The 13,057-nt window shown below is 43.4% G+C and overlaps 1 protein-coding gene across 5 annotated transcripts in view; it reads left to right on the top strand.

Annotated features, from left to right (window-relative positions):
- LOC149474388 (F-box/LRR-repeat protein 21-like) overlaps positions 1 to 13,057 on the top strand; it is an 87,334-nt gene that overhangs the window by 56,959 nt on the left and 17,318 nt on the right. For all 5 annotated transcript variants that reach the window (XM_089663915.1, XM_089663795.1, XM_089663987.1 and 2 more), the window contains one exon: positions 5,142 to 5,517. In XM_089663915.1, the coding sequence (XP_089520041.1) occupies positions 5,143 to 5,517 (375 nt within the window). In that variant the 5' untranslated portion in view covers position 5,142. The remainder of the gene's footprint in view (positions 1 to 5,141; positions 5,518 to 13,057) is intronic.

Here is a 13,057-nt window from a genome sequence, read left to right as displayed (position 1 = left end):
GGCCTCCACCCAAGGACACCAGATATTATTGAATTTTTTTAGGGCAATTGCAACCCATATAAATCATTTTGTACAGAGGAAGTACCTGGTTCACCATTGTTCTCCACTGCTGAATGGAGGGTGGCTCAGAGGACTTCCACCTGGATAATATAAACTTTCGTGTGTAGAATTCTGCATAGAAAAGGAAGCACTTTTGGTGAAAGGAAACACCTTCTAGACGTTAAAATGGTACAAGCTAGAGTGCAAATTAACATAATCTGCACATAATCCTGATTGCTCATTTCGTTAAACAACTAGAGTGATAACTTCAAAACAGAATAAAATGATTAACTCCAATGTTGCTAAAATGTTACAACATTTTAATAATAAAGAAAAGCAGTTATGATTGGGCTTATGCAGGTATCTGAATTTTCAGCCTGTTATTTTAATAATTGTGCAGACTTACTTATAAAATGTGTCTAAACCAGACAGCTTTAGTTGGAATGTTAGGGGTCAGGGGTCACTGAAGTCTGGCATTTGATTTCCTCAATTGACTTGGCAGGTATCAATGCTGTCAAATGACATCTGAGAGAAAGTCCTTGGCCCTGTGCAAGCTCCAATGAGATAATTTTGGAGCTTACACAGTGACTCTTTCCCCCTACTGTATAGCCAGTTTAGTGAGCCTATTGTTTTTGCCGACACGGTCAAATTTCCAAGAGAAAATAACCTACTATAAATGCTACAAAACTGGTTAAAATTGAAAAACTGTGCATAGTTACTTCCGCACAAACATTTCAAGATTAACATCAGCTTGTACGTAAGATTTTTCCCTTCTAGCTAGGTATAATATTCCATTGCAACAACTGTTATAAACTGCATGCATACAACAGCTGCCACCACATATTTTAACCAGTTGACCTTCAGAAAGGTTTTACCCCCTTCATTTACCAAAAAAAACTGTAGGTATTATGTTTGTGTACACTAAAATTCTTTAGTGGTATTTTTTGACTGAAGATTTGAGCTTGATAAAGGGCCGCACAAATATTGTGTGATATTAAAAATGCAGTAGCCACCATTTTATTTTCCAGGGCCTCTGCTTTCAGAAAATATATAATATTTGGGAGTTCTAAGTAATTGTTGTAAAAAATGCTTATTTTAAGATGGTTGAAAAATCAACAAAACTGGTTAATGGAGAATTCCACCTTTTTGCAAAAAATAATAATAAATGTACCCATATTGAACAAATTAGCATTTTTTTGCTTTGGAGCCTGCAAAGCATTGCAACCATGATTAGTGGATTGCGAATGCAATTCTCTGGTTACTGCAGACTCTTCCAGTTATTGAGCTAGAGGAAATATCAGTGGGCTACTAGTGCAGTAAGGTCACTGCAGTTGTGCTCTGTTGAGAACTACATCTGTGGTGGCAGATATAACTTTTTTCTTATACTGATCACTATGAATGAATGACACTTTGTGCTGGCAGAGCTATGCACCAAATTCAAAATTGATAGGAGTCAGTGGGAACAAGAACCTCCACATTCTATAAGGAGGAAACATTTGAGGTTGAGAGGCTGTGGACTCTGACCACTTTTTATATTATACCCTAAATATGGATCTGACATGAAACATGGTCAGGAACAGGGACTTAGCATTTAAGCTTTGGTTTGCAGCATTAAAGATACAGCTTAATTATTCTTACCTATTGTTTATTAAAAAGGCAAGAAAATTGTGCAACTAAAATATATTTAAAAAAGGGTATTACAAAAAAGGCAATAGTAGCTACCAGAGTCTGGTAGCATAAATCCAGTCTGGTGTATCTGAGTCATAGCTCATCAGTGAAAAAAGGGAGCTCCCAGGTTGCAGTTGCTAAAGCTTTTTTTTCCCCTAAGTAGAGCATTTGCAGAAATAACAGAACCAATCAAAGGGTCTGTAGGGTGTGGAGTGTTTAACCCTCCTGGGTTAAAGTATATAATGCTCAACCTGTGGCCCTCAAGCTGTTGCAGAACTACAAGTCCCATGAGGCATTGCAAGGTTGACAGTTACAAGTATGACTCCCAAAGGCAGAGGCATGATGGGACTTGTTATTCTGCAACAACTGGAGGGCCACAGGTTGGGCACCTACATCAGCAGTCTCTCCCACAAGATCAGTTTGCTAATTGTATTGATATTTTCCAGTGATAACATGCTACAGTCTAATAACCCATATACTGTATTACGTATAGCATGAAAGTAGGACTTGTCAAAGACTTTATGTACTGTGTCAGTGCTGTGCCTTTCGATGGTGTGAAAATGTTTCTGTGTCACCCAGGGTTCTCATCCAGGCAGGTTGAAAGGCTCCAGGGAGCTTGTCTCAAAAAACCTGTTGGTAAATCCAGTTTGGCACCTGGAGTCCAGAGTATTCATAAAGACTTGGTAGGGATGAAATCTCCAATACTGGGTTCTGATTGTGCACACTAATTGGGCAGGTGCTTTCATGGCTTTTAATGGAGACATGCTTAGGTTTCAGGCACCATGCAAGTGGAAAGAGGAGGTCTCTGCTCAGAAGTCAGGAGGGCTTCACCTACAAGACAGGTGGGAGCCAGTGCAGAACAGAGCTGCTAGGTGCATGCATGGCATTTGAGTAAGACAACTGTATGAAAGACACAGACAAGGGCCTGAGGATTGAGGTCAGAGCAGCAAGTGTCAGAGAGGTGGCTGCAACGGAAACCTCTGTAATTTTTTTAACTTTGTTTTAATGAAACTGGGCAAGAAAAACCCTTAAAAAGAAGATTTAAGTGAGTGGCAGTGTTCTTAATGCTTTGCAGTTTGAAGCTGGTTCTCACAGTACATTAAATGCCTATACCACTTAGGAGATGGAATGTGTCTAATCTGCCTTTTGCACCTTGTAATATAGGGATATTTGGTTTTAAAATTATGGTAATCCTCTTTTACAGTCCAGTGGATGCTTGTTATTCAGTAATTTCAAAATTTGGCCTGCTTTCCACTGCTTGCTAAAACATTTCTGACATACCATAATGCCTCTTCTAATGGAGGTTTACAACGCTATTATTAGGCTGTTGACTTCAGAAATGTCTTCCTAATTAGGTTTAATTTTATTTAGGCTTAAATTGTGTTAGGTTTAAACATTCCAATTTAAAGCATTTCTATCTTTTTGGATAACCATTACAAATCTCTGGATTTCAGTGTGATCATCTAAGTTCTGTTAAGGACTGTGTAGGTGTCTGCTAAACCTCCTTATGGCACTGCTATAAGGCTAGAAGTCCTTTAAAGTTTAATAGAAGATCTCTGCTGGATGGTTTGTGTAGTCACTTGAATTGTGTTATGGTATGAAGGGAGGTCAAACAAAGAATGCCTTTTAAAAAAAAATCACTGGCTGTGTCCTCAAGCAACATACTTGCATCTAAATAATTTATCATGGACTTGCAAAATCTAGAGAAATCAGGGTGACACTGTGTGCAACCCAATTTCTCTTCCCAGTCTGGGGGACCTCAGACCTCATTATGTGCACATGGGTACCTAATTTAAAAAATCTATATGCCTTTTGGTCCTATTTTAAATTTGACACTTCTTAAATACCCCTACTGAAAGAACTCTTTACACCAGACCAGTGTTTCTCAACTCCAGTCCTCATGGACCCCCAACAGGTCATGTTTTCAGGATTTCCATTATTTTGCACAGGTGATTTGATCAGTTTCACTGCCTTAGTAATTACCACAGCTGTTTCATCTGAGGGAAATCCTGAAACATGACCTGTTGGGGGTCCATGAGGACTGGAGTTGAGAAACACTGCACCAGACCCCGTATTGCTTTTGAATCTGCCTGGGCATCGGACATGTTCCAATCTCATATGGTCTTATCCATCTACCTATTTTGTTTCCACTCCAGCCCTCTTGTGGATTAGGGGCTTGTTCAAAATGGGAGTGAGATTTGGGAGTCCCATTTTTTGAGGAAGATTAGGATGGGATTGACATGATTACTCACAAAAGCTCTCTGTACAGTAATGTTCAGGAATACCACTTCAAACTGCAAGCCAGATGGCACTGAACACCCTCAGTGGTACATAATTACTTCCCTGAAGTCACCGATACTTGTTGGTGACGTCATGAAAATACAGGCTCTTTCATTCACATTTGGTGGCAGTGCCTCACCTTGAGTGTCTACATGAGCGAAGTCCACTGCAGTCTCGAGCCTCCCTCTAGAGTTTACTCCTGCTCAATATTGTCTACACCACTCTAGCCTACCCAAACACCAATATTTCCAGTCAATGGCTATGCATATGGTAAACGCAGCCAGACAATGTGTCCCTGTCAAATGGTGATCTATTACATTGCCAACCATTGTGGAATGATTTTGCTGCATTAACAAAATCTTTAACATGGAGGAATTGATCCATATCTCTCAAAACAGGATCTCACAATTCCACAAAATTTGGGCTTGTTGGATACACTACGAGTCCTTGACTGAATACAGTGCCGTATATCCAGGGCAATGGTTAGAGCCTTAGTCAGTAGGTGCTCTGCTGTCTGATGCTTTTTGATTAGGATTTTTGGGTTAGGTAGCCTGGGACCAGGGGAGTTTTCCTCTTTATGCTGGCTGATATTAAAGACACCTATACTTGTCCACTAAAGATAGTATAAAATGGTGTGGTCAGCACTAGCAATTCTCTTGCTCCAACATTCTCTTCTGCTGCTGTAGTTACTAATCGTACCCCTCCCTGTGGCTCTCTTCCCCTTTTACTTTTTTTTATATAAGATAGAGAAATCGATCTCCTTCCTTCCCTGTTCCCATCTCTCCCCCCCCCCCTTCCTCTCTCTTACTCTCTCCATGACGGATGCTTCCTACTGCTACTCACAGGTCCCCAATGAGTAACAGGAACTTTCTGCTTTTTTGGCAACTTATGCTCTTTTCTTACTCATGGTGGCACATATGTGGTTGTATGTATCCAATGTTTATTATTGGTTGACCCCTGAGTGCCAATTTATACTATTTGGGTAGGTCATACATTTATTTGTGATTTATGCTTGTTTTTCATCTTTATGAATGGCTTATTTGACATGATCTAGAAAAATGCTATATAGTTGTAATATTATTTATAATCTGTTTCTGTTGGGATTGTGTGATAGATCTATTCTAATGCACCAATGTTCCTTTTTTTCTTTTCAGAATGAAACGAGGTAGACTAACTGTTACAATTGATAGCCAAGTTGTGGAAGGACAGCAGAGGAATAAAAAACAAAAAAAAGACACTCAATCACCTAAGCTTCAAAAATCTCAAATGCAATCCTGCCAACTTGACTGGGGAAGTCTGCCACACCATGTAGTACTGCATATCTTTCAGTACCTTCCTCTTGTGGACAGAGCCCGTGCATCATCTGTTTGCCGTCGCTGGAATGAAGTTTTTCATATCCCTGAGTTATGGAGAAAGTTTGAGTTTGAGCTTAATCAGCCAGCTACTTCATATCTGAAGTCTACTCATCCTGATCTCATTCAGCAAATCATTAAAAAGCATGCTGACCATCTTCAATATGTTAGCTTTAAGGTACATCATACAACGTAATTTATTCTACAGCAATGTATTTTGATTTGGTCCCATAATTTTATGAAATAACAGAATATATTAATCTTCTTTTCTATTACACTATATCAACCCAGTATCAAACTGTATAGTGTAGGACACTGTTCAGACCAACCCATTGCTAGTAGAATATGTTAAAAAGTGTGGCTATACCCAGTTCTGCTCTGGCCACACCCACTGACACATTTTGACTGGTCCACCAGGGATTTGGTCACAGAGGTCCTCTGTGACCAAGCCCCTGTGGGCAGAGTGAAATGCATCAGAGGGCGTGGTCGAAGCAGCAATGTCTGAGGTCACACATTTCAACATATTCTACTAGCACTGGGTTGGTCTGAGCAGTATCCTACACTTTACACTTTGATCCATTTGGATGAGTGAATTTGATGCCTGCTGCCCATCTCCTGAATACCACTACAGAGACACTTCAGCCTCTGCTTGAAGCGGTGCTTCAAGTTTCTGCAGTATCACAATATCCACCCAGTTTAATGTATTTGGCTGGACAACTGCCAGAGAAAATTTTACAAACTGTTATAGGAAATTTACTGCAATGTAACTTTCTACTAAAAATGCCAGTGACTTAGTTGTGATGCTAATACAGTGGCTACAACTCTCCCTGAGTCGCAGAAATGGTATCTCCCAGAAGTAAGTACACCCCTCACATTTTTGTAAATATTTTATTATATCTTTTCATGTGACAACACTGAAGAAATTACACTTTGCTACAATGTAAAGTAGTGAGTGTACAGCTTATATAAATGGTGTAAATTTGCTGTCCCCTCAAAATAACTCAACACACAGCCATAAATATCCAAACCACTGGCAACAAACGTGAGTACACCCCTAAATGAAAATGTTCAAATTGGGCCCAAATAGCCATTTTCTCTCCCCGGTGTCATGTGACTCGTTAGTTTTACAAGGTCTCAGGTGTGAATGGGGTGCAGGTGTGTTAAATTTGGTGTTATTGCTCTCACTTATACTGGTCACTGGAAGTTCAACATGGCACCTCATGGCAAAGAACGCTGAGGATCTGAAAAAAAGAATTGTTGCTCTACATAAAGATGGCCTAGACTATAAGAAGATTGCCAAGACCCTAAAACTGAGCCGCAGCACACTGGCCAAGACCATACAGTGGTTTAACAGGACAGGTTCCACTCAGAGCAGGCCTCGCCATGGTCGGCCAAGTTGAGTGCACATGCTCAGCGTCATGTCCAAAGGTTGTTTTTGGGAAATAGTCGTATGAGTGCACAGGAGCACAGGATTTGTGGGGCTGCCCCTACAGCATACTTATTTAACTCTACTGACACCATGAAACCAGATGGTTTTTTGCTAGTGTCCATAGGTGGACCTGTTCTCATCTTAAGTATTTTCTCTTTTAACCATTCAGGTTGTTTTCTTAAGCTTCTACTGCTTTGCTAAGCTTCTTTATTTAAAAAATCCAAAACACAATTAATATGTAATTAGTCATACAACATTTATCAAATTGTGTTGTTCAGGTTGGAGCAGTGGTTGGCCCTGCAGTCATTGCTGGAGTCTAGTATGTTAAATTCAGCTTAGCTTTAATTTCTAAATTTAGGCAGTTTGAGATTGGTTAAATTCAGGGATTAATATTTTGCAAGGGATTAAGTTTTGAAGAGAGTGGGGATGAGCAAAACCCCTATACGATTTATATTTTTGCTGTGTCCCACTAGGGAGAGTCCTTCCTGTCCTGGAGATGCAACAGAAAAAGAGAAAAAGTGAGAGGAATGCCCATCCTAGAAAGTTACCACCGGAACATTTGTCCCCATTGGATGAATAACTTTTTACCTTTTTGCTCTGGTAACAAGTCAAATTTTAGATTACTTCTCACTTTATGTCTCAGTGAAAATGTTCACCAAGACAACTAAGGGGTGACTCTCCAAAGCAGGAATACAGGAATCAATAAAACCTTGACAGAAGGTAGAACTTTTTACTACTCTATCCAAAACTAAAAAAAAGTTTGGTCCAAATTAAGGTTTAATTTGAAGGCTGAGGTTAAACCCAGGACCCTGCATTCGCTTTACAGTGAAGGAAATAAGTATTTGATCCCCTGCCGATTTTGAATGTTTGCCCTCTCACAAAGAAATGATCAGTTTAAAAATCGAATTGTAGGTGTATTGTAACATTGATAGAAAGAATAGCAACAAAAAATTCAAAAGAAATGCATGTCTAACAAATTATTCACTGATTTGCATGTTCATGAGGGAAATAAGTATTTGATCCCCTTCACAAAACATGACTTAGTACTTGGTGGCAAATCCATTGTTGGCAATCACAGAGGTCAGACATTTCCTGTAGTTGGCCACCAGGTTTGCACACATCTCAGGAGGGATTTTGGCCCACTCCTCTTGGCAGATCCTCTCCAAGTCATTAAGGTTTGGTGGCTGACGTTTGGCAACTGGAACTTTCAGCTCCCTTCACAGATTTTCAATCGAATTAAGGTCTGGAGACTGGCTAGGCTAATCCAAGACCTTAATGTGCTTCTTCTTGAGCCACTCCTTTGTTGCCTTGGCCGTGTGTTTTGGGTCATTGTCATGCTGGAACACCCATCCACGACCCAGCCATCCATTGTCCCTTTGATGCGGTGCAGTTGTGTACTTCTGGGACGATTCCTCACTGTTCTCATAATCATTGACACTCCATGAGGTGAGATCTTGCATGGTGCACCAGACCTAGGGAGACTGACAGTTGTTTTGTGTTTCTTCCATTTGCGAATGATTGCACCAACTGTTGTCACTAGAGATGAGCGAATCGAAGTAGGCGAAGTGGAATTCAAGTCGAATATTGGAAAATTTTCGATTCGCGCCGAATCCGAAAAATAGCCTACTTCGGACGCGCGAATCGAAATTTTTCCTAAAATGGCGGCGGACATGTGCGGCGATGGAGCGGGGATGTCTGGGAAGGCGCGCAGACAAGGCGCGCTGACCCATAATGCATTCCTTAATGACATGTGATCGCATTAGCCAATCAGCAGCCAGGCAGCCAGCACTGTGTAATGGTCGAGCTATAAATAGCGGCCATTTTAGAATTCTTCATTTGCCTCCAGTCATTCAAGAGAGGCAGACCGCTCTGTATTAGGGACAGAGTTAGGGCCACAGAAACGTTACTTGGGGACAGAGAAACGTTACTTAGGGACAGAGAAGCATTACTCAGGGACACAGAATTGTTAATGAGGGCCACAGAATCGTTACTTAGGGCCAAAGAAACGCTAGTTAGGGCCACAGAATTGTTACTCAGGGACAGACAGAATTGTTACTGAGTGCCAGAGAATTGTTACTTAGGGCCACAGAAACGTTAGTTAGGGCCACAGAATTGTTACTCAGGGACAGACACAGAATTGTTACTGAGGGCCACAGAACTGTTACTTAGGGCCACAGAAACGTTATTAGGGCCACAGAATTGTTACTCAGGGACAGACAGAATTGTTACTGAGTGCCAGAGAATTGTTACTTAGGGCCACAGAAACGTTAGTTAGGGCCACAGAATTGTTACACAGGGACAGACACAGAATTGTTACTGAGGGCCACAGAACTGTTACTGAGGGCCACAGAAACGTTAGTTAGGGCCACAGAATTGTTACTCAGGGACAGACACAGAATTGTTACTGAGGGCAACAGAACTGTTACTTAGGGCCACAGAAACGTTAGTTAGGGCCACAGAATTGTTACTCAGGGACAGACACAGAATTGTTACTGAGGGCCACAGAATTGTTACTTAGGGCCACAGAATTGTTACTCAGGGACAGACAGAATTGTTACTGAGTGCCAGAGAATTGTTACTTAGGGCCACAGAAACGTTAGTTAGGGCCACAGAATTGTTACTCAGGGACAGACAGAATTGTTACTGAGTGCCAGAGAATTGTTACTTAGGGCCACAGAAACGTTAGTTAGGGCCACAGAATTGTTACTCAGGGACAGACACAGAATTGTTACTGAGGGCCACAGAACTGTTACTTAGGGCCACAGAAACATTAGTTAGGGCCACAGAATTGTTACTCAGGGACAGACACAGAATTGTTACTGAGCGCCACAGAATTGTTACTTAGGGCCACAGAATTGTTACTCAGGGACAGACAGAATTGTTACTGAGTGCCAGAGAATTGTTACTTAGGGCCACAGAAACGTTAGTTAGGGCCACAGAATTGTTACTCAGGGACAGACACAGAATTGTTACTGAGGGCCACAGAATTGTTACTTAGGGCCACAGAAACGTTACTCAGGGACACAGAATTGTTACTGAGGGCCACAGAACTGCTACTTAGGGCCACAGAAACGTTAGTTAGGGCCACAGAATTGTTACTCAGGGACAGACACAGAATTGTTACTGAGGGCCACAGAAATGTTACTTAGGGCCACAGAAACGTTACTCAGGGACACAGAATTGTTACTGAGGGCCACAGAACCGTTACTTAGGGCCACAGAATTGTTACTCAGGGACAGACACAGAATTGTTACTCAGGGACACAGAATTGTTACTGAGGGCCACAGAACCGTTACTTAGGGCCACAGAAACGTTACTCAGGGACACAGAATTGTTACTGAGGGCCACATAACCGTTACTTAGGGCCACATAATTGTTACTCAGTGACAGACACAGAATTGTTACTGAGGGACAGACACAGAATTGTTACTGAGGGCCACAGAATTGTTACTTAGGGCCACAGAATTGTTACTCAGGGACAGACAGAATTGTTACTGAGTGCCAGAGAATTGTTACTTAGGGCCACAGAAACGTTAGTTAGGGCCACAGAATTGTTACTCAGGGACAGACACAGAATTGTTACTGAGGGCCACAGAATTGTTACTGAGGGCCACAGAACTGCTACTTAGGGCCACAGAAACGTTAGTTAGGGCCACAGAATTGTTACTCAGGGACAGACACAGAATTGTTACTGAGGGCCACAGAAATGTTACTTAGGGCCACAGAAACGTTACTCAGGGACACAGAATTGTTACTGAGGGCCACATAACCGTTACTTAGGGCCACATAATTGTTACTCAGTGACAGACACAGAATTGTTACTGAGGGACACAGAATTGTTACTGAGGGCCACAACCGTTACTTAGGGCCACAGAATTGTTACTCAGGGACACAGAATTGTTACTGAGGGCCACAGAACCGTTACTGAGGGCCACAGAATTGTTACTCAGGGACACAGAATTGTTACTGAGGGCCACAGAATTGTTACTGAGGGCCACAGAACCGTTACTTAGGGCCACAGAATTGTTACTCAGGGACAGACACAGAATTGTTACTGAGGGCCACAGAAACGTTAATCAGGGACACAGAATTGTTACTGAGGGCCACAGAACCGTTACTTAGGGCCACATAAAAGTTAATCAGGGACACAGAATTGTTACTGAGGGCCACAGAACCGTTACTTAGGGCCACAGAATTGTTACTCAGGGACAGACACAGAATTGTTACTGAGGGACACAGAATTGTTACTGAGGGACACAGAATTGTTACTGAGGGCCACAGAACCGTTACTTAGGGCCACAGAATTGTTACTAAGGGACACAGAATTGTTACTGAGGGCCACAGAACCGTTACTTAGGGCCACAGAATTGTTACTTAGGGACACAGAATTGTTACTGAGGGCCACAGAACCGTTAATTAGGGCCACAGATTTGTTACTTAGGGACACAGAATTGTTACTGAGGGCCACAGAACTGTTACTTAGGGCCACAGAATTGTTACTCGGACAGACACAGAATTGTTACTCAGGGACACAGAATTGTTACTGAGGGCCACAGAACTGTTACTTAGGGCCACAGAATTGTTACTCAGGGACACTGAATTGTTACTGAGGGCCACAGAACCGTTACTTAGGGCCACAGAATTGTTACTCAGGGACACAGAATTGTTACTGAGGGCCACAGAACTGTTACTTAGGGCCACAGAAAGGTTACTCAGGGACACAGAATTGTTACTGAGGGCCACAGAACTGTTACTTAGGGCCACAGAATTGTTACTCGGACAGACACAGAATTGTTACTCAGGGACACAGAATTGTTACTGAGGGCCACAGAACCGTTACTTAGGGCCACATAAACGTTAATCAGGGACACAGAATTGTTACTGAGGGCCACAGAACCGTTACTTAGGGCCACATAATTGTTACTCAGGGACAGACACAGAATTGTTACTGAGGGACACAGAATTGTTACTGAGGGCCACAGAACCGTTACTTAGGGCCACAGAATTGTTACTCAGGGACAGACACAGAATTGTTACTCAGGGACACAGAATTGTTACTCAGGGACACAGAATTGTTACTCAGGGACACAGAATCGTTGAATTAAAGAGTATGTCAGACAACATGCAGAGGAGTGGCAGAGGAGGCAATGTTTTAGGAGCGAGCAGACGTGGCAGCAGAGGAAGGGGTCGAGGCAGCACTATTCGCAGCCAGAGGCCAGTGCTCCCGGTGTCATCCAGCGGTCGTGTCTCCACCGACAACCCTGCCGTCGTCGATTGGTTGGCTCGGTCGTCTTCCTCTTCCCAGGTCACCTCTGACACCTACAGCCAACGGTCGGTGGGTACGTCAGACACAACCGTTAGTTGGCATGGCCCGGGACCAAGCCCACTGAAATCACGTGTCCTCTACCTGCCCCTGTCCTTTGGTGTTCCCTCACCAAGCGAAGTATCGCATGCTGTGGGCTCAGCCCCACTGTACAGTGAGGAAGAGCTAACAGAGGGCGGTCAGGAACGGGGGGAGACATCCGCCTTTTCAGCAGCCAGGCGAAGAAGTAGTGGCGAGGAGAGTGGCTCGGTAGCCGGTCTAGAGACAGGTCTGTCTCCTGACCCAGACGCAGCCGAGGGGGCTAGTAGTGAGGCGGAGACCCTACTTGATGATGAGGAGGTTGATCGTACTTGGCAGCCTCGTCGTCATCAGGCAATTTCTTCCGCATCATCAGGAGAAGAGGGTGGCAGCTTGGCAGCAAGCGAAACAGTCGGTGGGTTGCCCAGGAGACAGCAGCAGGGTCGCAGCAGTGTCAGTGGAGCCAAATGGCCACGGAGTAGAGCACCAGCTCCACTGCAGCCTACCACCACAGCCAGTAGTGGTGCCGGTGTGCACGGAGGAAGCAGCAGTCAGCCAGTGAGGAGTATCGGGGGCAAAGTTTCCTACTCGGCGGTGTGGCAATTTTTTGTCAAGCCGCCCGAGGAAGTAAACGTATCCGTATGTCGACTATGTGGCCAGAAAGTCAAGCGTGGCCAGGGGGCCCATGTTGGGACTACAGCGTTGCGGCAGCATATGCAGCGTCGCCATTTGGTGGCCTGGGAAAACCGTGATAAAGATACGGCGGTTCTGCCCGCCCCAGCCCCCGCTCCATCACCCGCTCCGTTACTTGCTCCGTCACCCGACGTCAATCGCCCTCCATCAGCCAGTCAAGGCTCCAACACCTCTGCTGAGGGGAGTTGTCGCTCGTTGGCATCTTCCGCTCGTTCAGATGCTCCTTCTCCTGCTACTCCTCTTCACGGATTCCGT

This window comes from Staurois parvus, unplaced genomic scaffold, assembly GCF_062004578.1.
Source record: "Staurois parvus isolate SC_StPar_1 unplaced genomic scaffold, SC_StPar_1.0 ptg000006l, whole genome shotgun sequence".
Taxonomy (NCBI): Eukaryota; Metazoa; Chordata; class Amphibia; order Anura; family Ranidae; genus Staurois; species Staurois parvus.
This window is presented reverse-complemented; position numbering and strand designations above follow the sequence as displayed.